This window comes from Silene latifolia, chromosome 3 (genome assembly GCF_048544455.1).
Source record: "Silene latifolia isolate original U9 population chromosome 3, ASM4854445v1, whole genome shotgun sequence".
Taxonomy (NCBI): domain Eukaryota; kingdom Viridiplantae; phylum Streptophyta; class Magnoliopsida; order Caryophyllales; family Caryophyllaceae; genus Silene; species Silene latifolia.
This window is the reverse complement of record NC_133528.1, coordinates 10,321,725-10,348,621: the sequence shown is the minus strand read 5'-3', so window position 1 is coordinate 10,348,621 and position 26,897 is coordinate 10,321,725. Positions and strand designations below refer to the sequence as shown.

Here is a 26,897-nt window from a genome sequence, read left to right as displayed (position 1 = left end):
CTAAAGTCAAGCTTGACAAAGACGAAAACGGTAAGAGCATTAGTGAAAAGGTATATCGAGGTATGATCGGTTCCTTACTTTACTTAACCGCTAGTCGACCCGACATACAATTTAGTGTGTGTGCTTGTGCCCGTTTCCAAGCAAATCCTAAAGAATCTCATTTCAAAGCCGTCAAACGGATTTTTAGGTATTTGATTGGAACACAAGGGCTATATCTTTGGTATCCAACTCACTACGAACTTGATCTTGTAGGTTTTTCGGATGCGGACTATGCCGGTGATACATTAGATAGGAAAAGCACCTCGGGCATTGCTACTTTCCTAGGACCGTGTCTCATTTCATGGGCTTCGAAGAAGCAAAACACCGTTGCATTGTCCACGGCCGAAAGCGAATATGTGAGTGCCGCTCTATGTTGTGCACAAATTCTTTGGGTACGTCAACAATTGCATGATTATGGCCTTATTTTCGAGACTACCCCTATATTTTGTGACAACACTAGTGCAATTAATATATCAAAAAATCCTATACAACACTCATGAACTAAACACATCGACATACGACATCATTTTCTACGTGATCAAGTTGAGAAAGGTAATATTTGTCTAAGCTTTTGTAAAACGGAAAATCAAATTGCGGACATTCTTACAAAACCGTTAGAAAGAGAACAATTCGAAAGATTTCGGTCGGAAATTGGTTTATTAGGTGACATACCGCTAAATTAGATTACTTTTTCCAATGATTGATTAGGAGGAGGATTTACATGTAATTAAATTTCAGTTAACATAGTTAAAACGCATGCATATGTCGAACAAGCTGAAATTAACAATTATCTATGTGCACTTGAGTTGTTTTTCGCATTGAGCTTCCCAAATTACTTTATGTCCCATCACTCCTAAAAACCTACACCCTAGCCTCACTCTATCAACACTCAACCGTCCCTTCACCTTGATTAATTACACCAACCCCTCATTTATATCCATGTTTCCACTAACACTCCCTATTACCCACTAAATAAACAACCAACCCTCACCTTTTTCGGATTCCCAAAACCGCCATTAACCTCTCTCTTTCCACTCTCTTAAAATGCTTCCAAGATTTTCAAAGGAAGTTCTTCAACTCAGAAATACTTTCAATCCAAAATACATTGCCAAGAAAAAGATGGCCCCCAAAACCGCTGCCAAACCAAATGAAATCATCTCTCGCCATCGCCAAACCAATCACAGACAACGAAAGAAGACAACCGCCAAAAGGGGCGGTGGTCGTGGCAGAGGAGGAAGAAGTAGGAATCCTCCTATCTCTCTCCAACTAGATGCTGAAGTGGACATTGACACCGATGAAGAGGACTCCGGTTCTAAGGCAACTAAAAAGGATGAACACATTCGAAAATCAAGTGATGCTGCCGAAACAAATGAAAAGGAAGATCAATCAAGTGAGTTGAAAGAGGGGGAACTTGGAAGTGAGAAATCAAAAGAGGGAAAAGAAAGTAAAGAAAAATCAAAAGAAAGTGAGGAAAAATCAGAGGGAGATAAAGAACAATCAAAATAAAGTGAGGAAAAATTAGAGGGAAACAAAGAAAAAGAAAGTGAAGAAAAATCAGAGGGAGAAAAAGAAAAATTAAATGAGAATGAAGGGGATTCAAACGAAAAGGAAAGGAAGGAGGATAGTGATGTTGCAGTTGAAAAGAATGATGATGATGTGCTCCTAAAAGATTTGGTGAGTGAAACTTTAGAGAAGGATGAGAGGAGTGAAATTGATGCAACGGTGGCTTCCACTGTTGAAAGGGAAATCGGTTCCAACGCTGAAAAAATTGATGAAGAAGTTGTTGATGTTGAGGATCATGGTGATGCCACAGTGGTGTTTGATGATGGGCTTGACCCATTATTTTAAAAACCCGCATCACGAACCCGGTCCAAGCGAAAGATGCTTGAAATATTCGGTGATGATGATGAGGATGTGACACCGGAGGCATCTCCTCCAAAACCCAAGGTCACTCAAAGAAAAAGGGGATCCGGATAAAAAACCAAAGCACCCAAAAGGGATCGTTATCATCGGGATTTGCCGAGCATAGATGAGAATGAGATCATTGAGGAGAAGGTTCCTCTCAACACATGCATGGACCTTGTTATTGCTCCTTATGCCGAATCATTCAAGAATGACATCCTCAACCATCTTAGTTCTCTCGATCTCCCGGAGGAGATCTTCAAGATATGCCACGGTATGCTGATTTGTTGCTTCCACGGTGGAAGGCGTTATAAGAAATCTTGGTATGACACCTCTCTTGCTTTCAAATACTTCAAAGAGGCTATGTATGCACAGGGTTGGGTGAATTTGTTGGACAAATATAGTCCCATGTACTTGTCCGAAATCATCCATTCTATGCAACGATCAAAGTAGATGTTGAATCGGAACTCTCTCTTTTTATAAATTAGAAACCCTTTATCCTTACAATCAACCAACTTGCTGCCCATCTGGACATATGTGATGTCGGGCTTACCTCCTTCCCCAAACGTGATTCGGGTGAAGTTGATGAGGTTACCTCTACCCAGGTCATGAAGGTTCTTCGACCTCATGATGACGATGGCCCTACCAACATATATGCCTTTGAATTAACCGCACCCATCCGGTTCATCTTTAACCTTGTTTTTCGTAACCTTGTCCCTTCCAACAATAGCCGTGGGAGATGTTCTCTCCTTGACATGCTCCTGATTCATCACAATGTCAAGCACAAACCCATTAACCTTCATCGCCTTATGTTTCACCGAATTCTTGAGATGTCCACTGAGTTCCAAAGCGGCAACTTTGACAAAAATGTCGTGGTCCCTTATGGTATGTGGCTCTCGATCATCTTTATGGGGGAGGGGTTAGTGTTGAAAAGAAGCCCTGCAATTGAGAAATTGAGTGATGAAATGACACCGGGCCTTCTTTCTCGGATGAGCTTGGAGATTAAGAATGGAAAATTGGAAAGGAAGAATCAGTCGGGTTCTACAGCAGGTTCTACCGTTGAAATGGGTGTGGTGCTAGCAAAGTTGGATGAACTCCTTGGAATTGTGAATCGGTTGGTCAAAGAACAGGCCAAGTTAAGGGATGAAGTCGGTGATCTTCGCACTATGAATGAAGATCTACTTGAACGTCTTCAGAATGCCTCCTAAGCTCATGCCTCTTTAACCCGTCTCCCCTTATGAACTTTGGCTCTTTGTTGTTTTTTTTTTTAAAAGACACTCTCTTGCACTTTCGGATGTTTGTTTTTATCTTGCTTGAACTATTTGTGTGTGTGTTTAAATCGTGTTGCTTGACTTTTGGACATGTTTTATCCTCCTTTGACGATGTCAAGAGGAGGAAGTAGTTTAATTATGCTATGTGTGATCTTCTAACTCTTAGGCTAACGTCCACCTTAATTATTTCTTAGCTTCCATGATTAGATGTTTTACTTTGGCCAAGCATGTTGCACCTTTCGACTACCTTGATCATGTTTATTAATTATGTTTATGTTGAAATTGACCAAAGACCGACTAACTATGGGCTAAGGGGGAATATCACACATGTTTGGACTTGTCATCATCAAAGGGGAAATTTGTTAGAACACATTGGATTGATGATGCCAAGTTCCTTTGTTATTTGATTGTTTGCTCTTAGTTGAAATAATTAGTGAATGAAGCAATCAAATGGACTTTCAACAATGATTCAAGATGATCAAGCTAATCAAGGAAGTCAAGACAATGATATTTTTCAAGCCTTAGTCGACACATGTAAGATTAAGTGCAACATTCTCATTTAAGTCAAGTAATGGCAAAACCATGCAACGGTACGCTGTACTGTGGTTTCTGGTACTATCATACGGAGGAGGAATTTTCGATCAAATGTTTTTAAGTGTCAAAACTTTGCAAACTTTAAACCTTAAACATTTGAATTTTCAAAAGCTTGAAAATAATCTGAAATTTTGGAGTCACAAGCCCACTTGTCTAAGCCTCTAGATTTGTGCAAACACCTTTTACTAAAATGGCAAAAAAGACTTGTCAAACTTCTAAAGTAAGAAAAACTTTTTGCCATTTTGGTAAATTGTCACATGTTGAGTGTAGAAGCTTAAGTTTTCTGATTTCTTAAGCCCCAAGCCTATAAGTCTAACACTGACCATCACTCAAAGCTATCATTTTAATATTGAATTTAATTTTTCAAAGTGTACTTACCTAAGACTAAATCCACTATAAATAGAGTGTCTTAGTCACATTTATTTCTCAAGACTTCCAAAGCATTTATTGTAAAAACCTTGCAAATCATTTGTGCATTTAAAGCTTTGTTCTTCAAGTGTTTGCAAAACGTTTTTCTGATTTTAAGTCTTCAAAATTGTTTTCGAAAAAAAAAGCCGTCAAAACCTCCAAATATCGATTCATTGTCTTTGTGACATGATGAGTTTGTTCCATGATTCTCGTGTTAGATCTTCATTGTAATCTCCATGTTCATTTAAGTGAACTCTTGAGATTCAAGATTTTGTAACACCTTGAGATAGAACCCATAAACTCTTGAAGCGGAGTAGCTTTAAGTTTGAGTGCAACCGGAGTAGGTTGGCGAGTTATTTTCATTGTAAGGGGTTTAGTAAGTTTGAGTAAATTTCTAAACAAGCAATAAAATAACGGTTGGACGTAGGCCTCGGAGTAGAGGCTGAACCAATTTTTAAAAAATGTCGTTTGTTTGTTCATTTACTTTTACGTTCTTCCACTTTGCTATCTCTCGCATGTACCTAATCAAGTTACGTGTCACGAGTCACCTATCTTGTGACATAAACTCTTAAATACTTTCTTGTGAACTTACATTCAATTAAGTTTCTCAAGTCTTGTACTTCTGTATTCTTAGCTTAAAGTAGTTAATTAACTAAGTTAAGGATAAAATTTTTAAAAGGTACACCTAATTCACCCCTCCCCCTCTTAGGTGTTAATCGTTCTTAACTCTTCAATAACTCGTAAATTTATCATTAATATAATTTACTTTGACATATCTTACAATTATGATGAAATAAATTATGAGACACACACTACTCCCGTTATTAATATTTTACTTAAATCGATTGGTTGGCTAAATCTTCATATAGATTTTCTTTTGTTGTTAGTATTGTTATTTTTATTACATTCGTTATTATTAGTGTTACTTTGACTACTCCCGCCGTAATTATTGTTACTTTCACCGCTGCCGAATTAATATTGATAATTTCCCTAGTTGCGTTTTTACTTCTATTACTTTCACTACCCCACTTGAATATTGTTACTTTGACTATTCAAATGGACTATCATATTAATATATCCAATGTTATTCTAATTCTTTTCACTACTAACAGAATTACTTTTACTATTTAGGCATGTAATTTTAAGAGAATTATATATTTATATAAATAAATTACATATATACATTAAATCAAATCGAAATAATTATGGATATTATATTTTTTGGAAATATAGCTTGATTTATTTACCTTTTAATAATTTCTAAAATATAACGTACTTAATATCATAATATATATAGTATTGATATGCGAGTTATAATCGATAAGAATAAGAACTACATGCATAAATTCAATTTTGTGCGTAAATGTATAGTTTTATTATTTATTATAGGACATAAATGAATAAACGCATCTATTGAAAGGAAGAGTTGCAAATGGTTCATATGGTGGAATATTGATATCGCTCACTGAGATAGAAAATGTATCAATCAGGGGCGAAGTCTCCTAGTAGCAAAGGGTGGTTGTCGTTACCCCAAACTTAAAAAAATTGGTTTAGAAGACGGATTTTTGCCACCCCAAATTTTGCTAAATAACGGATAAGTACATGTTATTTCATTAAGTGTATAATAAACATTGTGGTTCAATGATAAAAGCTTTGTGATACACACTCATTATATAAGGAGGGGTATTTTAGTCGTTTCAGCCAGTACTTGCTATAGTTTCATTTTATCCATTATGAATGAACCTCTGAACAATTTCTGAGATTTCTCAACTATTTAGAATCTAGGTGGAATTTCCATCACAATTCTACGCTTGTAGCCTATCAGATTTTATATCTGAACAACTACATTTCTAATTCTATCCTTTTATTTCCGTCTTAATTTAGATGTATCAATTGGTTATCAGAGCATCTTTCCTCTCGAGTCTCGACTTGTGGGGTTTCCAAAAAAAAAAAAAAAAAAAGGCCGTCTATCTCCGACTCAAACTTTTTTGACAAGTTACTGGATAATTTCGGCAATTTCATGACAATGGAGCAAATTGCAAAATTTGCTTTGACAATACAAAATCGACTTATTAAACTCATTTCATGATCTATTAATGAGAGGGTTATGGAAACGGTCTTCAAATAGATGCATATAGCCGTTGGATAATCGTTATGAAAGGATTTTGTATGTTGAAATAAATTTAAGAGTACGAGGTTCATTTGAAAAAATCATTGGAAAAATTGAGAAAGTTAAGTGTTGCACACAAGGTGTTTGCTGAAAGCTCCAACCAAAATCCAATTGAATCATCTCTTGCCGAAAATAGTGGTACACAAGTTGATGTTGTTGACATTGGTACGGTGGAAACTGCTGAGGTAAATCATGAGGGTGTAAAGAAAATGTCTCACCCAAGCTCATATAAGGACATTCCTACTATGACTCTTCTGGTTTTCATGTTGTTAATCGTGGTACTAATAGAATTTCCATGACATATGATCCTGGAATCGTATTAAGCAATATGCCACTCTTTCATATCACCTACACCCTTGAGGACAAGGGTGATTTTAGGGGTGAGGAAGGTATTAGTGAGGGGTGGTGTTAACCTTGCTCAAACAAGGGAATTTGCTGCACAAGTTTCAATTCACTAAAGAACAAGACCCTTACGGAAGTACTTTGATCTTTGATCCGGGTGGTGTTAACCTTGCTCTACGTACTCATCCAAATATCATTATGCCATGGGATCGCCCCGAAAGGGAAACTAATAGTGTAAGCAACATACTGATGCCTAAGGACTCCTTCAAGCATTTCAAGCAGAACTTGAGGATAGCAATTGATAATATGGTGACTATTTTGCAATCTGGAAATTTTTTTTTATGATATGTCTTGCTTCAATTGTGACTTGTCTTTGATCCTTGAGGACAAGGATCGTTTCAAGAGCCGGGTATTGATACACACCCATTATATAAGGAGGGGTATTTTAGTCTTTTCAGCCAGTACTTGCTATAGTTTCATTTTATCCATTATGAATGAATCTCTAAACAATTTCTGAGATTTCTCAACTATTTAGAATCTAGGTGGAATTTCCATCACAATTTTACGCCTGTAGCCTATCGGATTTTATATCTGAACAACTACATCTCTATCCTTTTATTTCCGTCTTAATTTAGATCGTATCACTTTGGTTCCCAACCTAGTGCCCTGTGTTCGAATCCCACTATTTGCATAATTCCTTTTTAGTAAAAACAATGTGGACAAGGTTTACTGTGGTGAAGACGATGGTAGTTATTTATATAGGAACAATAATTGATGTTGACACTTTTTACTTACTAAATTTAGAATGGAGACAATAAATTAAAGGGAGAGGGGGAAGAATAAAATGGGAGGGAGTATTTACCTCGGCATCCATTGGGAAGATACGGGTTTCCTTCGTAAGGGAAGTGACAGTCGCAGCCATAGTCTTCAACGCTATGGTTACAAAATTGAGTGGGGGGTGACCTCCATTGTAATGCGGTAGGGAAGGTCGTCAAACTAGAAAATGACCCGTTTATATTATATACTGAGCCAATGGCTACTGATGCATTGCAAGAGTTGGCGTTCGTCTGTTGTTCCAAAACATCTATCTCAAAATAATCAAGATGATCATCATCATCTGTATAAATTGAGGCTGTGCAGCATCCCTTGTCATTCCCAGTTGTTCCAATCATTTTGAAATCATCACTGACACAAATTGTATCACACCAAGCCAAGATTTTCCCGTTCCGTTTCTTCATTGCAGCTCTGCTTCCACAACCCTCCATCATTAAAGTATTGCCCTCCATCAAGAATAGATATGGACTACCCTTCAAGTCATAGCTAATGATTTTCTTAATGCCATTACTTTCACAGAAATTTTTACGGGGCAGGCGTACTATGATTACTTTATTGGTGCCATAGGAATTGAAGTAGTCTTTGCCGTAACGTCCTGACCAGCTGATATTTATCACCTCAAGATTGAACGGCCCCAAGAATAATTTTGAGGAACCAAACGACGTGTTGCAAATGATCTCGTATGATCGGTTATGGTAGCAATCGGCACCAATGCCAAATGGGTATGGAATCTGAACATCACCGCAATGATCAACGCAATTAGGCTTCGAAATACTGAAGCCAACTGCTACTCTTAGCACTCGCAACAGCTGAACCATTAGTAAGAACCAAGACACCATTTTTTTTTTTTAAATATTTTCGGGTCAGATACAGAGTAAGGAGCCTAACCACACACACAACTTATTTACTGTTAATTAATTCAAGGACACTATCTGAATAACAGTCGTAATCTGGCAGAGCAAGGGACCTCATTGAAAGTAACAGTAATAATTTGTCCTCTTTAAACTCCAAAACAGTCACAAATTCAATGATTATAGGCCACTCCTTGGAACTACTAGGTAGCCATTTAAGCCACTTGCCTAATCTCAAGAGTCAGTCCAAGTCCTTTTCAGTTAAAGAGCAGCCACAAAGCGCAGAATGACGATAAGAGGAATTGAACACTTGGATCGTTGTTTTAGTATCATACCGTACCAATGGTTGGGCCAGCTGACATAGTGACATCTATATCCGAGCCTAAAATTATTCTTTCAGCTAGATTTCGACTAAATAAGTTCCATAGAGAACGCATACAAATTAAAGTTGGAAACTTAAACTCCTCCGAAACTACATGTTACTATGCATATTAGACGCCCAAGCCATAAAGCATTGAGCTAATGCTTTACTTGCTTCACTATCATCTAACCTCCATTAATTATTAGCTAAATAACACAAACCCTAAGAAAAAGAATTAAAAATGACAATTACTGCACTTAGGGTTGTAATTATCAGTTCGAGATGATGATAGCATAAGTCTTAGTTAAATCCAGACAAAAGCTTAGCGATAATATAATCATCGTCTTGAATTGGTTTTATTCTCCTAATAATCTCTCCTTACTCAAATTATAAAACAGTCATAGGCATCTCCGTCAATATGGGTAGCAATTCAAGCTAGTTGCCTTAATCTCAAAACCTGAGCCTTTTACAATTTTACATATTCCGAGAATTAACCAAAGTCCTTTCCAGTTAAAGGTGAGCCACAAAGTGCAGAATGATGATAAGAGGTGCTGAACACTTGAACCGTCGTCCTAGCCTCCTATGTATCATAAGGTTCACGGTACCAGTGGTTGAACCCAGTCACAACCATGTCTGAGCCTAAAATGTATTCCTTAATTAAGCTAGGTTTCAACAAAATACGTTCCTCCCAGATAATAGATTAATAGATAACTGCGACTAAGCTCGAATTATCCAGGTCAACTTAAACTCTTATCTGACCTACTCATACTGCACAACTAAGCCATTAATTATTGATCTAATAATTCGTTATCATCTAACAAAAAGTTCTAAAAAAATCAACTTAAAAGGATATCTGTTGGAGGATATGGTATATGAAATATGCTAGTATCCATCTATTCTTAATGTTATATGATATCTCCTGATAGTGTAAGTACTTCATATGCCATAATTTCTAATAATATCTACAATCGTACACTCTAAAGACTGAACTCATAACCGAGAGTTATAACAAATCAGTGTTATTTTTCACATAAGAGGTACAACTTACAAAACTGAAAAGTTCAAGGCACAAGCGAGGAAAATCCTATAAATTAATAGTGATTAAGAAGACGATTGTCCAAAATCAATCTCATACAAAACATAAAATTTATGTAGTAACCAAGTCAATGAATTAAAACAAAAGTTAAAAGAAAATGACAACATAGTACTCCATATTGAATATAAATCGAATTTGAGCATTGGAATGTTGAAGAGTATTAACCGTATTAACCAAGTTGAGTCATAGAAGCGATCAATTACAGGAAAGACTTGAAAAGGCAGACTGACTTGGTTTTCATTGCTTGACTCATACAGATCAAAGGTTTACTTTGACCAGTTGGTCTCTTTTAAGACGGACATATGCACTTTCATATCAAATACTGAGTACAGAACTTAGCCACACACTCTACTTTAATACTATGATTACAAGAATACCATTTAACATGGCCGTCCCTGACCTTTCGGAGGCCCTGTAAGGAATTTCAATATAGAGTATATGATTACATTAAAATTTACAAGTATTTCTGTTTTTTTTTTCTTTGAAGATATAAGCTTTATAAATTTATTAAATTATGTGGAAAAGTTATTGGCTAGATTTATTCCTTCAGCTAGATTTCGACTAAATATATTGCATACAAAAAATGGATATTTTAAAAAATAATTACCAAAAATGGGGTCGTATAAAAAATATTTGATAGTTATTGGCTAGATAACACAAACCCCGAGAAAAGGATTAAAAATCTGTCGGATTCGAACCAGCGACCTAAGGATTACCTGTTAAAACAATTATAGTCCTCCGTTCTACCAACTGAGCTAAGGTCGGAATTCTGCCATCATCATTTCGAATTAATAAGCACCACCCTAGTATTGAATAAAATACTACTTCCTCCGTCTTAACCATTTGTTTAGCTTCGATTAAAATAGACCGAACAAATAATACAATAAGTTAAACAAATGATTGAAACCGAGGGAGTAACAATTTTCAAGAATCTAATTCTTCAACTGAATTAAAATTTGAATTAACAAAAATGGCAATTACTGCAATTCACCTAAAATGACAATTATCAACATCTCATATAAAAACTAATAAAACCCTAAAATTGATTGAGACGACGATATTCCAAAATCAATATCATAGAACACGTAAAATTAGTAATCAATTCAATTGAATAATTGAATTAAAATTGGAATTAGAGAAAACAACAAAATCGTATTCAATCAAAAATGACATGCATATTGAATTTTCAAAAGTTAATTGAGATAAAGAATGACCTTGTCTTTACCGTATAATTTGAGCAAGAATTGTATTTGATCAATCATTCGCCATCGTTGGAAGCTCAAGAGGTGGTCTGAATTTTCATTTTCAGTTATAATCGAGTCGATCAGAGTTCGAACTTGAGGCCCCGCATGATATTTTGTACTAGTTGCCTAGTCGGTCGAGTTTGGTCCCCTATGATACTTTTGTACTAGTTGGTCGTGATTTGAACTTGACTTGGGCTTGGGTTTGGGCTTGGGTTTGGGTCTTGGCTATGTAATTAACCTTAAGGCATATACTCCCTCCTATTCTTAATAACACTCCCCTTTCATGGAGGGCACGAGAATTAAGGGATGAGAGTATTATATGGTAAAGTATTGTAGTGGGTAGGAGATTGAAGAGATGAAAGGTATTGTGTGATTAAAATAAGTATTGTTGTGAGATAATGTGATTAAAATAAGTATTGTTGTGGAGTAAGGTGATTAAAATAAGATAAAATATGAGTATTGTGGGGTATAGTTGTGGGGTGGAGTGATTAAAATAAGTATAAAAGTTTGCCAAATAAGGAAATAGAGCGAGTATTGTGAATAGACGAAAAAAGAAATAGGGAGAGTTATTTAGAATAGGAGGGATTATAATGATTTGTTATAAAGAAGAAACAAACGTATTTTTCCTTACTAAATTAATGAGTAGGTTTATATTGACAAAAAACCCGGAGAATTGCATTTTCTTGTAGTTAGAATGTTCTCAAATCCTTATTTTAACAACTCGACATCTTCTCTTATCTATGCAATTTGTGAGACATTTCAATGATTTGATTAAAAGTAAGAAATAGATCATTATTGGTTTGGAGGCTATAACGTACATACGATGGATTTAACCAGTGCGTATCTTAGGTAGCGGTTGCAGGTTCCCTTTGTTACAAAAAAAAAGGTCATTATGTTTAGGCTTCAATTATGATTAACATTCCTTAAACTAAATGCTATCAAGGTAAAAAAAAAAAGGGTTTAAAAACTACTACCATAATCATTGGTCTCATCCGTTTTAGGGAAGTGTTTACATCATCGGAGGGAGTATTTTTTTTATTTTTTTTTTTAAATATTACTCTCTCCATTTTTTTTTATTTCACCTCATTTCTATTTGCACGGTTATTAAGAAAACCGATTAAAGAATGGAAAAGTGATGAAGGAGATGTAAGTTGACTTTGTTAATAGTAGAAAATGGAGTAAATAATGAAAAATGACAAATATTGTAAATACACAACTGGGATAAAAGTAGACCTGACAAACAGATCGGGTCAAGTCGGGTTCGTGTTCGTATCACATGTAAACGGGTCACAAACCCTTCAACCCAAACCCGACCCGTTTAAATCTCGTGTCGTGTTCGTGTCGACCCACTTACATAAATGGGTCATCAAGCCTCAACCCTAACCCGCTAATATCGTGTCGGGTTCGGGTCGTGTTTTCGTGTCATGTCAATATTTGGAAAGTTTTAAGTGTATTTATGTGATGAAAGATAAAAAATTTTATCTATATAAATACACAAACATTTCAAGCAATTTGGTGCGTCCACGTCATCACTAACAAGTTTCTTTTTCCAAAAAAGTTGTAATGGTGGGCCCTTTTGTACGTACAACTGAATTAATTTTAGTGTGTTTTACCGTGTTTATACGCTGATTTGATAATATGTTGATTAGTATATTTTCTATTTACCAATATTAAATATACTAAACATTATATATTACTAAATATGTCCAATATTACTAAATATGTCCAATTTTAATATTAAAATTTTTCAAATAAACATTATATATTACTAAATATGTCCAATATTAATTATTTAAATTCCAAAAAATAATGAGCACCATCTATAATACTCATATAATATAGAAAATAAAAATGAAGAACATTTTTAACAACAAAAACGGGATAAAGAGATATCTCTTCAAAAAAGATTCACCAATGACATTATCAATAAAACATTCACCAATATGTGAATGGATTCTTAGTAAAAGTATAATTTTGGGCCAAACTTTACAAGAATTAATATCGACCCAAATTATTACATAAGGCCATATTATATATTATGCATAAGACTAGCCCATTAACAAAACCTCGGCAAAATCAGTTAAAAATTAATAAAAAAATTATTTTTATAAGTTAATATCTTATATTATACCCGTGCAATTTTAATCATTATATCAATGTTCTTAAAAACATACCCGTGCAATTTTGCACGGGATGAAAACTAGTTAGGATTAATTTATTAAACAGGTCATTCGTGTCGGGTTCGTCTTTAGAGAGCTCAACCCAAACCCGACCCAATTAAATATTGTGTCGTGTTCGTGTCGACCCACTTACATAAATGGGTCATTGAGCCTCAGCCCAAACCCGTTAATTTCGTGTCGGGTTCGTGTCGTGTTTTCGTGTCGTGTCATTATTTGCCAGCTCTAGATAAAAGTACTTTTGTCATTTGGATGTCTAAATAAGGAAAGAAGAGAAATGAGGTGAAAAGAAATAATTTGCCGAAAAGGGGAAATTGGGTGAAAATAAGAAAATGGAGGGAGTATATAAAAAACAAGTGTACATCTATTTTATCCGGTCCAGCCGGTCTGATTTTTTGAACCGGAATTTGAAAAAGAGGGTATGTAAAAATAATTCAGGCCCAACCGGTCCGGTCCGGGACCGGAATTTTTAATTCCGGTCCGGTCTCCAATCCATGATTTTTTTGGATTCCGGTCCGGTCCGGTCCGGACCGGTGCGCAGCCCTAGTTTCGGCCTGCAAAGAGATGTCAAGTTGTCAAAGGAAACAAAAGATCTTCTCTTGGGATTGACCTTAGGCCGAACCATTCGACCTCTGCCCTGACAATAATGATCCACACTGCGCCTACAGTTTGTGCTTGAATGTTCCCTGACCGCGGCAAAATTAAACTGAACCATAACATGCTTAGGTCCGGAACTAAACATGCTTATCCCTAACAAATAGGATTAAATTAAGAACAAATATTGACAATACCAATTACAAGGATCAAAAACCCTAATTTGTGCTCACAGGGATGGAGTCTAGTGATTAAAACTTGTATGAAACTCTGACGGATCTTAGGTTCAAGCTTCACCAAGAGCAATTTTGTGGGACATGTCCAAGACTTTACCCAGTGCGCACCAAGCACAGCTACGGGTTCCCTCGTCATCCAGAAAAAAAACAACTAATTTGCTAAATCAACATGTCCTCTGATAGATAATTCTTCTATGCAATTTGTGAGATGATCCAACGATTCGATTAAAAGAGAGAAATTTCATCATGTTTAGGCTTCGAGGATAGCTGACATTTAATTAACTCACGTACAGAGTCATTGAAGTAACCCAAATTGAAACATTCCTAAAAGGAAATGGATTTAGTGTTAGACCACGTCTTACAAAAAGTTTGTATGAGTTAAGTAATATATTCAACTGTCCGAAACAAACAACCAAACCACATACATACTCGTATTAAACTTTAAAAACATCAGTATTACGATAAAATTAGACAGCTCAAATCAAATAGCTGATCAGCAGCAGCTGAGCATTTGCAGTAGCAGATATATGTTGTCGCACAAAGAACCTGATGACGAATCACATAGCCTTGGACGACGACTCCACCATTGAGAATGGCAGGAAAGTGGAATGAATAATGAAGTCCATCAAGGGGTCACAAACTCACAACTCACAACAAATGCCCATCTTAACAAGTACGACTCTGTACGAGTAATATACATTGCAGAAATTTATCACAATATCAGAAATTAATTAAACTACGCTTGCAGTGAAATACTCCGTAGCCATGAACGGTTGAACCTCGATAGAGCAAGCCGGAGGATTATCATCTGAAGAAAACACACCATTACCGAAAGGACCACCATCTGCATATATCACTTCTGTGACACCTTGATTAGTGTTTACATGTCCAAGTTCTCTGATGATAGGAATGTGTGAGGATCTAATCCCGTCCAATTGGACTGCAATTTCTTTCATTGTAGGCCGTTGTTTCCCGTTCATATTCAGGCATTTTCTGGCAATTTCAGCGATAGCCATGAACTCGTCTTCCTTGCCCTCGTTTATAATTCGAGCATCTAGCATATCCAGCACACGAGCCTCTTCCATCTCTGTAAGGAACTCGGTGGCCAGGTTTATCCATCCTCCATTTCCTGTGGGACATATCGGCTTCTTGCCTGTTATGAGCTCTACTAGGACTACGCCAAAGCTATAAACATCACTTTTCTCGGTGAACTGATTTGACTGAAAGTACTCGGGATCCAAATACCCGTATGTTCCAAGAACGACGGTAGTGACGTGAGTTTGATCGATGTTAATGGCCTTAGAGGTCCCAAAATCAGAAACTTTTGCTCGATACTTCTCATCTAGAAGTATATTGGCCGACTTTATGTCTCTGTGGTAAATAGGAGCAGACGAAGATGAATGCAAATATGCGACTGCTCCGGCTGATTCTGCTGCAATTTGTAATCGCATTTTCCAGTTCAGATGGAATTCTTGACCTTGATCATGTATATGCTCATAAAGTGTTCCATTTGGGATGAACTCATAGACAAGGATAGGGACTTCCGTCTCTAGACAACATCCTAGTAATTTGACCACATTTCGATGGTTGATCTGAGAAAGTACTACCACTTCATTGATAAACTGTTCGACCTGGCTCTCGTCAACCTTTTTAGCTGTCTTAATGGCCACGATCTTTCCATCCATTAACATCCCTTTGTACACCATGCCTTGGCCTCCTTGGCCGAGTATTCTGTTGTCGTTGAAATTGTCGGTAGCTTTCTCTAGCTCAGTGACAGTAAAAACTTTGGTAGTCTCGACAACACCCTCATCAGAAGACATTTGCTGCTGCAGTAGTAAGCCACCGTTTCTCTTGAAGTGCTTGGCTTTTTGCTTAATCTCTCTTTTCCGCTTCACAAATCTATAAAGCCAATAGGAACCTAGGGCCAACAGCACAACTCCCACGCCAATGAAGAAAGCTGAAAACATCATAGCATACGCATCAACACAATCGATCAAGCAGCGCATACAATTTAGTGAATCAAATGACAGTGGTATGTCGTCTTGTATAAATTGGGTGATGTGAATACAGGGAACATTAAATAGAGTATAGCAAAATATATTGGCTGACAACATCCGATGTACATACCAAGAAAAGAAGCTCGCCTGAACACTGAATGCCTTTTGCAATGATAGGTGACAGAATTTAATGTGTGGTCTGTGTAATTGTAGCTGGCATCGCAATAGGTTTTGCAGTTCTCACATTCTTGCACGACTGGAAAACAACAACAATAACAACAACAACAACAACAATAATAAGTAAGGGATAGTATCCTAATTTGAGGATTCAACTAAATACCATTTGTAGCAAACCAATACTACAAGTTAATATGGTATCAAACCTTATGGTTGTGTCATCTAGGTTTGATGAATTAAAACGGAGTCGATTAAGAGCATCTGATTGACGACTAGATGAAAAACAAATATTTAATTTGACCGGTTAAAAATGCGGTACAATAAGACTACCTTGTGCTAAGTATAGTATCGTAAATGTGAGGACTCAACTAAATACCATTTATTGCAAACTAATATAAAAGTTAATATGGTATCAAAACTCATGATTGTATAATCTAGGTTTGAAGAATTAAAAATTTGGGTCGAATAAGAGCATCTGAATGACGGGAATTTGTCAATGACACACTAGATATAAATAATATGTGAGAGAAGGTCTGGAAGTGATAACAATAAAACAGTCTTATAATTGATAGAAATACTAGTTGAAATCCCGTGCTAAAGCACGGTATTTGTGAAGGTTAAATTAATTGAGCTTTAATTTTTGCAATAATGGGTTGTAGTTATAATAGTATGTTGTAATGTACTGATTATAATGTTAGTAATATTATAAAAAAAAGTATTATTCAAAGGATTTTTAGATTAAGTTATTTTTGTGTGAACCTATTTTTATTATTAAAAATAATGATAAAACATCCTAGATCTTTTTATGAAGAGAATATATAAAAAAGCACAAAATAACAATAATAATATCACATTTTTATATTGGACATTAAAACATGTTAGCTTATATAGTTGTATAAGATGAAAAGATTAAAAAGAGCGAAGTTGACACGTTCTATTTATATAATCAGTTGGTTTTTTTACTTAACTTTAATCCAACTCAGTTTCAATGTCAAAATTTATTTATACATCATAGCTAATTTTTGTACGTTATTTTAAAAGACAAAATTTATTTATACATCATAAGATTTTAAAAATTTTATTTGTATTAATTATACTCTTTAATTATACTCTATAATCTATATTGTACTTTATACTAACACTTTTCTGTGTATAGAAATATAGGATACTATTTATTTTATTTGTGGCAAAGATTGCGCATATAGTTATGGAAATTCTATTAGTATTAAATAAGGTAATATTAATATAAAATATCAATGTTCGGGCCCACCGTGTTTCTTGTTTTACAGAAAAAATTATACTTACACATTGAATTTTTTTCGTTGGCCCACTAATGTATTGAATGGTAGTGAATTAAGATGACAAAAAAAAAAAAAAATAGGCCCATTTATAGGAGAATGCATTTAGGCGGGAAAAACAATGAGTTTCTTATTCTTTTAGTTTAGTGGGGAAGAATTGCAGAGTACGTGCATAATTTCAAATTTGTACGTGTATGTATAGTTAATAGCGCTACTCCGTATACGAAAAGTCATAAATGAAGATATGGGAATATTGATGTACGTCACAAAAAGAAAAAAAATATTTTATTACACAAATGCATAATGAAAATTAGGTCAAGAGTTATATTACTTCCTTCATACCAGTTTTATCGTCCCCTTCCTATTTTGAAGTACCAATTATATCTTACCTATTTAAGAGAATAGGACAATGTTGTTGTGGTGGAGATGGTGGTAGACTGGTAGTTAATTTTTTAGAGACAATATTGTTCACAATTTTTCACTTACCAAATTTAGAAAGGTGACGATAAAGATGGGATGTAGAGAGTATTTACCTTGGCATCCATTGGGAAGAAAGGGGTTTCCTTCATAAAATTTCGGACACTCGCAAACGTTGTTTTCCGGACACAATGAATTCTGCCATACTAATGCTGTAGGGAAAGTTGCCAAACTAGATAATGACTCGGTTAAATTATATACGTAGTCATTGGCAATCAAGGCTACTGATGCATTGCAAGAGTTGGAATTCGTTTGTTGTTTGAAAACAACATCTATCTCAAAATAATCAAAATCAATCCCAAAAACTGAGGCTCCGCAGCTTCCATCGCCATTGCCCTTCTTTCCAATCATGTTGAAATCATCAGTGACACAAACTGAATCACACGAAGCCAAGATTGTCCCATTCTGACTCTTAATTGCAGCTCTGCTTTCACAACCCTCCATCATTAACTCATTGCCATCCCCCGAGAAAAGATATGAAGTACCTTTCAAGTCGTAGCTAATGATTTTCTTAACGCCACTACTTTCACAGATATTTTTACGTGGCAGGCTTACTATGAGTTCACCGGTGATTCCAAAATTAGGGTAACTTGCTGGCCCCATGATATTAATCACCTCAAGACTGATCTGCCGTAAGAACGGTTTTGGGGAACCAAATGTCGTATTGCAAATGATCTCGTATGATTGGTTATAGTAACAATCAGCACCAATTCCAAAAGGGTATGGAATCATAACATCACCGCAATGATCAACACAATTAGGCTTCGAATAACTCAAGCCAACTGCGATTCTTAGCACTAGCAACAGCTGAAACATTAATAAGAACCACGACACCATTTTTGTATATTTTTTCGATCAGATATATATATATAGAGTATGCAACTTAGCCACACACACTACTTACTTATATACTGTTAACTAACTGTCCCATCTTGGTTTACTGGCTAAATATTTCAGCCAGCCATCATTGAACATTCTTCTTCTGGCAAAGCAAGGGACCTCAATGAAAGTAACAGTAACGAAATTGCGAAGCAAGCTACCAATAATTTAACTTGACTTAGATTAAATCACTCGCCTTTTTTTGTTACTTAGCAAGAGCTAAATAGGATCCAAATGAAAGGTGGGGCTTAGGCACTGAAAATATATCAGCATACAAAATTATTAGCTCTACGGCGAAATTTACTAATATTTTCTCCTCTTTCAAATTCCAAAATAGTCACAAATTCAATGATTATAGGCCACTCCTTCAAACTACTAAAGTAGCAATTCAAGCTACTTGCCAAATCTCAAGAGTCAACCCGAGTCCTTTTCAGTTAAAGGGCGGCCACAAAACACAGAATGACGAGAAGAGGTGTTGAACACATAAAGGTTGAGCCAACTGACATAGTGACATTCATAACCTAGCCTAAAATTTATTCCTTAAGCTAGAATTCGACTAAATACGTTCCATACAGAAAACAGACGTACTTGGAAACTTAAAACCTCCTAAACTGCAGTTACAACCTATGTTACTCCGACTCTTCTAATTCCCTCGCATACCCGTGTCTGACACTCGACACTCGGACACCTCATTTTTAACCAAAATATGCATATTTTTTCATAAAAATAGCCAATCCGACACTTAGACACATACCCGTGTCGGATACTTCTAAAAGAGTCTGAGTAACATCGGTTACGACACATATTAGACAATTAAGCAATAAATCATTGAGCTAATACTTGACTTGCTTCACTAATCATCTAAACTCCATTAATTAATGGCTAAATACACAAACCCTAAGAAAATGCATTAAAAAATTCGAACTGCCGGATTCGAACCAGTGATCTAAGGATTATCTGATGAAACAACTACAGTCCTCAGCTCTACCAACTGAGCTAAAGTCGGACTTCTGCTATCATCATCTCGAATTGATATTTACAACCCTAATAATGAATAAAACACTACTCTCTATGTCTTAATCTTTTCTTATTTTTGATTAAAATACCGTTCATAATGAATACAAAATGAATGTAACCGAGGGAATAACAATTCTCAAGAATCCAACTCTAAAATTACAAAAAAAAAAATGACAATTACTGCAATTAACCTAAAATGACAAATCATTATCATTTCATATACAGAGTAAGGAGCCTAGCCACACACTCAACTTTTATACTGTGATTACAAGGATACTATCCAAACGACTGTTTGCAACGCAAGAGACAAGATGGCCTCAATAAAAGTAACAACATTGAAATTGCAAACCAAACAAGCTACTTCTAATTTGACAGACAACTTTGATCATTGTGCTGGTAATTACATTACCAACAAAAGCTAAGTATCATACAAATGAAAGCTGGGATTTTTACTCTGAAAATACAGAAGCATATAGGATGATTAAATCCAAACAAAGCTTACTGATAAGGCGATAATATAAGCATCGTCGTCTTAGTTTTATTCTCCAAATATTCTCTCCTAACTCAAATTATAAAACAGTCTAGGCAACTCCGTCAATATGGGTAGCAATACAAGCTACTTGCATCAATCTCGACACTCGAGCCTATTGCAATTTTAAATATACCGAAACTTATTCCGAGTCCTTTTCCGCTAAAGGTGAGCCACAAAGGGCAGAATGACAATAAGAGATGTTGAACATTTGAACCATCCTAGGTATCATGCGGTTCACGGTACCAGTGGTTGAACCCACTCACAACCATGTCTGAGCCCAAAATGTATTCCTTAAGCTAGGTTTAACTAAATATGTTCCTCCCAGATAACAGATAATTGCGACTAAAACTCAAATTATCCAGGTCAACTTAAACTCTCATCTGACCTACACATACTGCACTACTAAGCCATTAATAATTGAGCTAATAATTCATTATCATCTAACAAAAAGTTCTACAAAAATCAAATTAAGGAGATCTGTTGGAGGATATGATATATGAAATATGCTAGTATCCATCTATTCTTAATGTTATTTGATATCTCCTAATACTGTAAGTACTTCATATACCATAATCTCTAATAATATCTACAATCGTACACTCTAAAGACTGAACTCGTAACCGAGAGTTAAATAGACGATTGTTCAAAATCAATCCCATGCAACACATAAAAATTATGTAGTAATCAAGTCAGTGAATTAAAACGAAAGTTAAAAGTAAATGACAACTGAATACTCCGTATTGAATATAAATCGAATCGAATTTGAGCATTGAATGTTGAAGAGTATTAACCCAGTGAGAAGGGCTTGTAACTTTGAAAGGTCAGTCAATGGAAAGGATAAGGTATGGCAAAAGCTCCAAACCCCACCCAAAATTATTATTGTTTTCATTGCTTGACTTATACAAATCAAAGGTTTACTTTGAGCAGTTGGTCTCTGTTAGACGAAATACCCACTTACATAGTATGAGATACAGAGTACAGAACTTTTATACTATGATTACAAGGTCCCTGATTGGAACCGATAGAGTAAATTTTCAAGAATACAACTCTTCAATTAAATTAAAATTTGAATTACAAAAATTTGGCAATTACAGCAATTAACCTAAAATGACAATTCTCATCATCTCATATAAAAACTAATAAAACCCTAAAATTAATTGAGACAACAATTTTCCAGAATCAATATCATACAACGCGTCAAATTAGTAATCCATTAAGTTGAATAATTGAATTAAAATTGGAATTAGGGAAAATGACAACATATATTCAATCAAAAATGACATGCATATTGAATTTTCAAAAGTAAGTTTCGTAATTGAGATAAAGAAGGTAACTGACCTTGTCTTTACGTATAATTTGAGCAAGAATTGTATAACTTTGATTGATTATTCGCCATTGTTGAAAGTTCCATCGGTCGACTTTTACTCACAAAAGGGGAACTGAATTTTCTGTTATAATCGAGTCATCAAAGCTCTAACTTGACAATTACTCCTAGTAGACTATCAACTAGTTGTATATGTATACATTGGTTGTAGATTTGGAACTTTATAATAAAGCATTTGAGTTTGTATGTACATTTTATGAGCTTTATTGGAAAGAATTTGAACGTCTTTATACAAAATTTAAACTAAATATATTATAATGAAACTGAAAAGTAATACATATAACTTCAATTAGATTTTAATTTTGACATCTAAAAAATTAAAATATAACTTAAAAATTTTAAAGCTCGAAAAGATTGCATATAACCTCAATTAGATTTGTCTTAGATGTACCATGCTCATATACATCTAGATGTATATAGTCTTATTTGTGCGAACTTGAGGAGGGTCGAGTTTGGCCCCTATGATATTTTTGTACGAGTTGTTTGTGATTTGAACTTGGCTTGAGTTGGGTTTGGGTCTTGGCTATGTAATTAAGGCATATATAATGGTACAAATTCTCATTTTATACCGGCAACATCCATTTAAAACTATAGATAGATAGTGTCCTTTTTATAAAATGGGAGTGAATAGTGCAAGTGGGTGGGAAATGGATAATCTCACTTTCATTTTGTGAGAGGGCCAATAATCCGTCTATAGCTTTAGACGGATAGTATACATCTACAATGACACGGATTGAATATTGATAATACCCGGAGAATTATATTTTCTTGTAGTTAGAAGGATCTCAAATCCCTTATGCGAATCACCCTCATAAGTTTGATACTATGTGCAATCAAGCCCATTAACTTCTAAATGTAGCAAATCAACCCCATATGTTTCTCTTAATATGCAATTAATCACATATCTTATTTTTAAGAATAAAATTTGCTAATTAAATATTTTAATATTATTGAAAATCACTTTTTTTTTATTTTTTTTATTTTGACGAAAAATGTTCATAATATGAGAATTGTTAATGATGTTACAATGAAAAGTTAGATGAACAAATTTATGTTTATACAAAATTGGTTCGCATTTTTCGTTGAATATGTAAATATTATATTTAATTATTTAAGAAATATATTTATAATAGTTTAAACATTTAATACCCTTCTATATTTGGTATTAATTTAGAAATTATAGAGTAAATTACACATAAATCAATGCAATTAATGCATATATTAACTATTTATTTCTTCTTTTAGTTGCTTAAATACAACTCAATGGGTTGTATTTATCATAACCCTTTATATAATAGAAAACAATAGATTTTAGTTAAAAGATGGTAAAAAACTTGATTTGTGCTTAATTGCACATTTTTGAAAAGTTATGGGGCTAATTTGCCACAAGTAAAACTTTTGGTTCACTACTTAAGAATGGAATGGATTGGAATGAGAAACCATAGGAGTATGAGGTTCTAATTCCATACATTCCAAAACATGTTTGGTTCATTAGAAAAATAAACATGAAAGAATAGAGTTTGAATCCATGGGGAGGATGTGGGTATGGGATTCCAAGGAGTTGGGGTGGAATGAGAATCCATCAGGATTGTAACTTCATTCCAAAATACCCCAACCAAACACTAGAATCCATTTCATTCTATTTCAAACCTCCCAACCAAACACCCCATTAAGGGGCTGAATTGTACATAATTCATAAGTTATGGGGGTAATTTGTTACATCACCGGATTTAATAATTTGACATGTTCTCTTATCTATGCAATTTGTGAGACATTTCAATGATCCGATTAAAAAAAAGGTCATTATTCTTAGGCGGTTAATAAAAGTACTAGTGTAATTCACGTGCTAAAGCACGATATTTGTTAGATTTATTTTATAAAGAGACATTTTCAATTAAATTATATGCATAAATAAACTGTACTTTTAATTTATTGTTATAATCTACTAAATACTCCGTATAATACTCCCTCCAATCCACACAAATGGACATGGATCCACTTTTTGTGAGAAGAAAAGTTGGTCCATGTTACCATTGGTCTGGATCGGAGGGAGTATTAATAAGAGGTACCATCAACAGACACTTTAAGTAAATTATTTTATTACTATTAAAAATAATGTTATATCATTATATGCAACTAATTTATGATACTAATAATACAATTAAATTAGTTGTATAATCTAATTAAAACGCGTATTGATCTTAAAATGAAAATTGGTAAAAACAGTGGGTTAATTAAAAAATTATTAGAGCATCCGTAAAGGAGATGCACCCCATATTTTCTCTTTTCTTTTGTTATTCGTCTACCTTATCTTCCACTAACATTCCATTTACACTCCCCATTTCATAACTACATCTATGCAACAATGGGGTCCCCCAATTCACACATAAAAATTTGAGAACCTATCCAAAAGTTACACAAATTGCCTTACTATTTTTTTTTGGACCTCCCCTAAAAATAGTGGAGCTCTAAATAATGGGGACGTTGGTGCAACAATGGGATTGCTTATTTGAGAAAAGAGATGGCAAAAGAGAGGTGATTTATCTCATTTGCGGATGCTCTTAATTCGACGGTGGGATAAAAAAGTCAAATCCAATTCTAATTAAACGAGATGATCAACAGCTGAGCATTTACAGTAGTAGATACATCATCAACCAAGAATCCAATCACACTTCCATACCCTTAAACGACTATTCTGACATTAAGAATAGCGGGCAAGTGCTGTGAACTATGAAGACTATAAGCGGTCACAACACACAACAAGTAAACAAGTGTCAATCTTAACAAGTACTCTGTATAATCTACATTGCAGAATTTTAACACAATATCAGATTAAACTACATTCGCAGTGAAGTACTTCGTATCCATGAGGGGTCGAACCTCGATAGAGCAAGCTGGAGGATCATTTTCTGAAGAAAACACGCAGTTACCAAAAGGACCGCTATCTGCATATATCACTTCTGTGACACCTTGAATACTATTTACAGGTCCGAGTTCTCTCATAATAGGATTGTGTGAGGATCTAATCCCGTCCAAGTGGACTGCAATTTCTTTCATTGTAGGCCGTTGTTTCCCGTTCATATTCAGGCATTTTCTCGCAATTTCAGCGATAGCCATAAACTCGTCTTCCTTACCCTCGTTTATGATTCGGGCATCTAGCATATCCAACACACGACCCTCTTCCATCTCTGTAAGGAACTCGGTGGCCAGGTTTATCCATCCTCCATTTCCCATGGGGCATATCGGTTTCTTGCCCGTTATGAGCTCTACTAGGACTACGCCAAAGCTATAAACATCACTTTTCTCGGTGAATTGATTTGACTGAAAGTACTCAGGATCCAAATACCCATATGTTCCTAGAACGACGGTAGTGACGTGAGTTTGATCGATGTTAATGGCCTTAGAGGTACCAAAATCAGAAACTTTTGCTCGACAGTATTCATCTAGAAGTATATTGGTTGACTTTATGTCTCTGTGGTAAATAGGAGCAGAAGAAGATGAATGCAAATATGCAACTGCTTCGGCTGATTCTGCTGCAATTTGTAATCGCATTTTCCAGTTCAGATGGAATTCTTGACCTTGATCATGTATAAGCTCATAAAGAGTTCCATTTGGGATGAACTCGTAGACAAGAATAGGGACTTCCGTCTCTAAACAACATCCTAGTACTTTGACCACATTTCGATGGTTGATCTGAGAAAGAATTACCAATTCATTGATAAATTGCTCCACCTGGCTCTCGTCTACCTTTTTCGCCGTCTTGATGGCCACAATTTTTCCATCCATTAACATCCTTTTGTACACCATGCCCTGGCCTCCTTGGCCGAGTATTCTGTTGTCATTGAAATTGTCGGTAGCTTTCTCTAGCTCAGTGACAGTAAAAAGTTTGGTCGTCTCGACAACACGCTCATCAGAAGACATTTGCTGTTGCAGTAGTAAGCCACCGTTTCTCTTGAAGTGCTTGGCTTTTTGATTAATCTCTCTTTTCCGCTTCACAAATCTATAAAGCCAATAGGAACCTAGGGCCAACAGCACAACTCCCACGCCAATGAAGAAAGCTGAAAACATCATAGCATACGCATCAACACAATCAAGAAACGCATACAGTTTAGTGAATCAAATGACAGCGGTATGTCGTCTTGTACAAATTGGGTGATGTGAATACAGGGAACATTAAATAGAGTATAGCAAAATATATTGGCTGACAACATCCGATGTACATACCAAGAAAAGAAGCTCGCCTGAACAGTAAATGCCTCTTGCAATGAAATTGAATGAGTTGTGATGTGTAATTGTAGCTGGCATCGCAATAGGTTTCGCATTTCTCACATCCTTGCACGACTGGAAAAACAATTGTTAATGACGGTTAAAAATGTGGTTATGCTACAACAACAACAACGACAACAATAAGTAAGGGATAGTATCCTAATTTGAGGATTCAACTAAATACCATTTGTAGCAAACCAATACAGAGTATACAAGTTAATATGGTATCAAACCTTATGGACTATGGTTGTGTCATCTAGGTTTGATGAATTAAAAGGGAGTCGAGTAAGAGTATCTGATTGACGGCTAGATGAAAATAAGATTATGTGAGAGAAGGTATGCGATATGATAACTATATCAGTCCCTTATAATTATAGAAATAACTAATAAGAATTACAAGTATAATTTCAAATTTGTACATGTATGTATTGTTAAAAATAGTAATCTGGAAAATTCTTAAAGATTAAGATAGTTGCATGATCACTAGAATAATCTAAAGGAATGGAGAATTAACAACTTTGTAATTGCCTCTAGAATGTTCCCATACACTACTATAAATATGGGTGTATGTTCATTTGTAATGTGTATAGCCTCTAGCTCTAACATGGAGCCATGAAGGTCATACCACCATCACCTCCCATTTAATCTATTATACAACTTATTCAATGTAGTTGAGCTTGGTTATAAAATTATTGAGCTCTACTAACAAAATTATCGAGCTATGATACAAAGTTATTGAGCTTAACAGAAT

The 26,897-nt window shown here is 35.2% G+C and overlaps 3 protein-coding genes across 5 annotated transcripts in view; all 3 read right to left on the bottom strand.

Annotated features, from left to right (window-relative positions):
- Positions 1–11,239, bottom strand: part of LOC141647167 (wall-associated receptor kinase-like 3) — a 39,844-nt gene extending 28,605 nt beyond the window's left edge. The window contains exons 1-2 of one of the 3 annotated variants that reach the window (XM_074455257.1): positions 11,083–11,239; positions 7,589–8,291 (exon numbers count right to left, since the gene is read on the bottom strand). In XM_074455257.1, the coding sequence (XP_074311358.1) occupies positions 7,589–8,291; positions 11,083–11,130 (751 nt within the window). In that variant the 5' untranslated portion in view covers positions 11,131–11,239. Of the gene's footprint in view, positions 1–7,588; positions 8,610–11,082 lie in introns of those variants that run through there. The other 2 variants (XR_012545675.1, XM_074455256.1) reach the window with 2 other exon arrangements.
- Positions 11,240–14,524: 3,285 nt separating this feature from the next.
- LOC141647166 (wall-associated receptor kinase-like 22) lies at positions 14,525–19,314 on the bottom strand. The gene is made up of 3 exons (XM_074455255.1): positions 18,125–19,314; positions 16,247–16,372; positions 14,525–16,076 (listed from the first exon to the last, which is right to left on the bottom strand). The coding sequence occupies exons 1-3, from the start codon at positions 18,903–18,905 to the stop codon at positions 14,851–14,853; spliced, it is 2,133 nt and encodes a 710-aa protein (XP_074311356.1). The 5' UTR covers positions 18,906–19,314; the 3' UTR covers positions 14,525–14,850.
- A 5,087-nt stretch (positions 19,315–24,401) lies between these two features.
- On the bottom strand, positions 24,402–26,278 carry LOC141647168 (wall-associated receptor kinase-like 2). Its single transcript, XM_074455258.1, has 2 exons — positions 26,105–26,278; positions 24,402–25,938 (listed from the first exon to the last, which is right to left on the bottom strand). The coding sequence occupies exon 2, from the start codon at positions 25,799–25,801 to the stop codon at positions 24,713–24,715; it is 1,089 nt and encodes a 362-aa protein (XP_074311359.1). The 5' UTR covers positions 25,802–25,938; positions 26,105–26,278; the 3' UTR covers positions 24,402–24,712.
- Between the last annotated feature and the right edge of the window lie 619 nt (positions 26,279–26,897).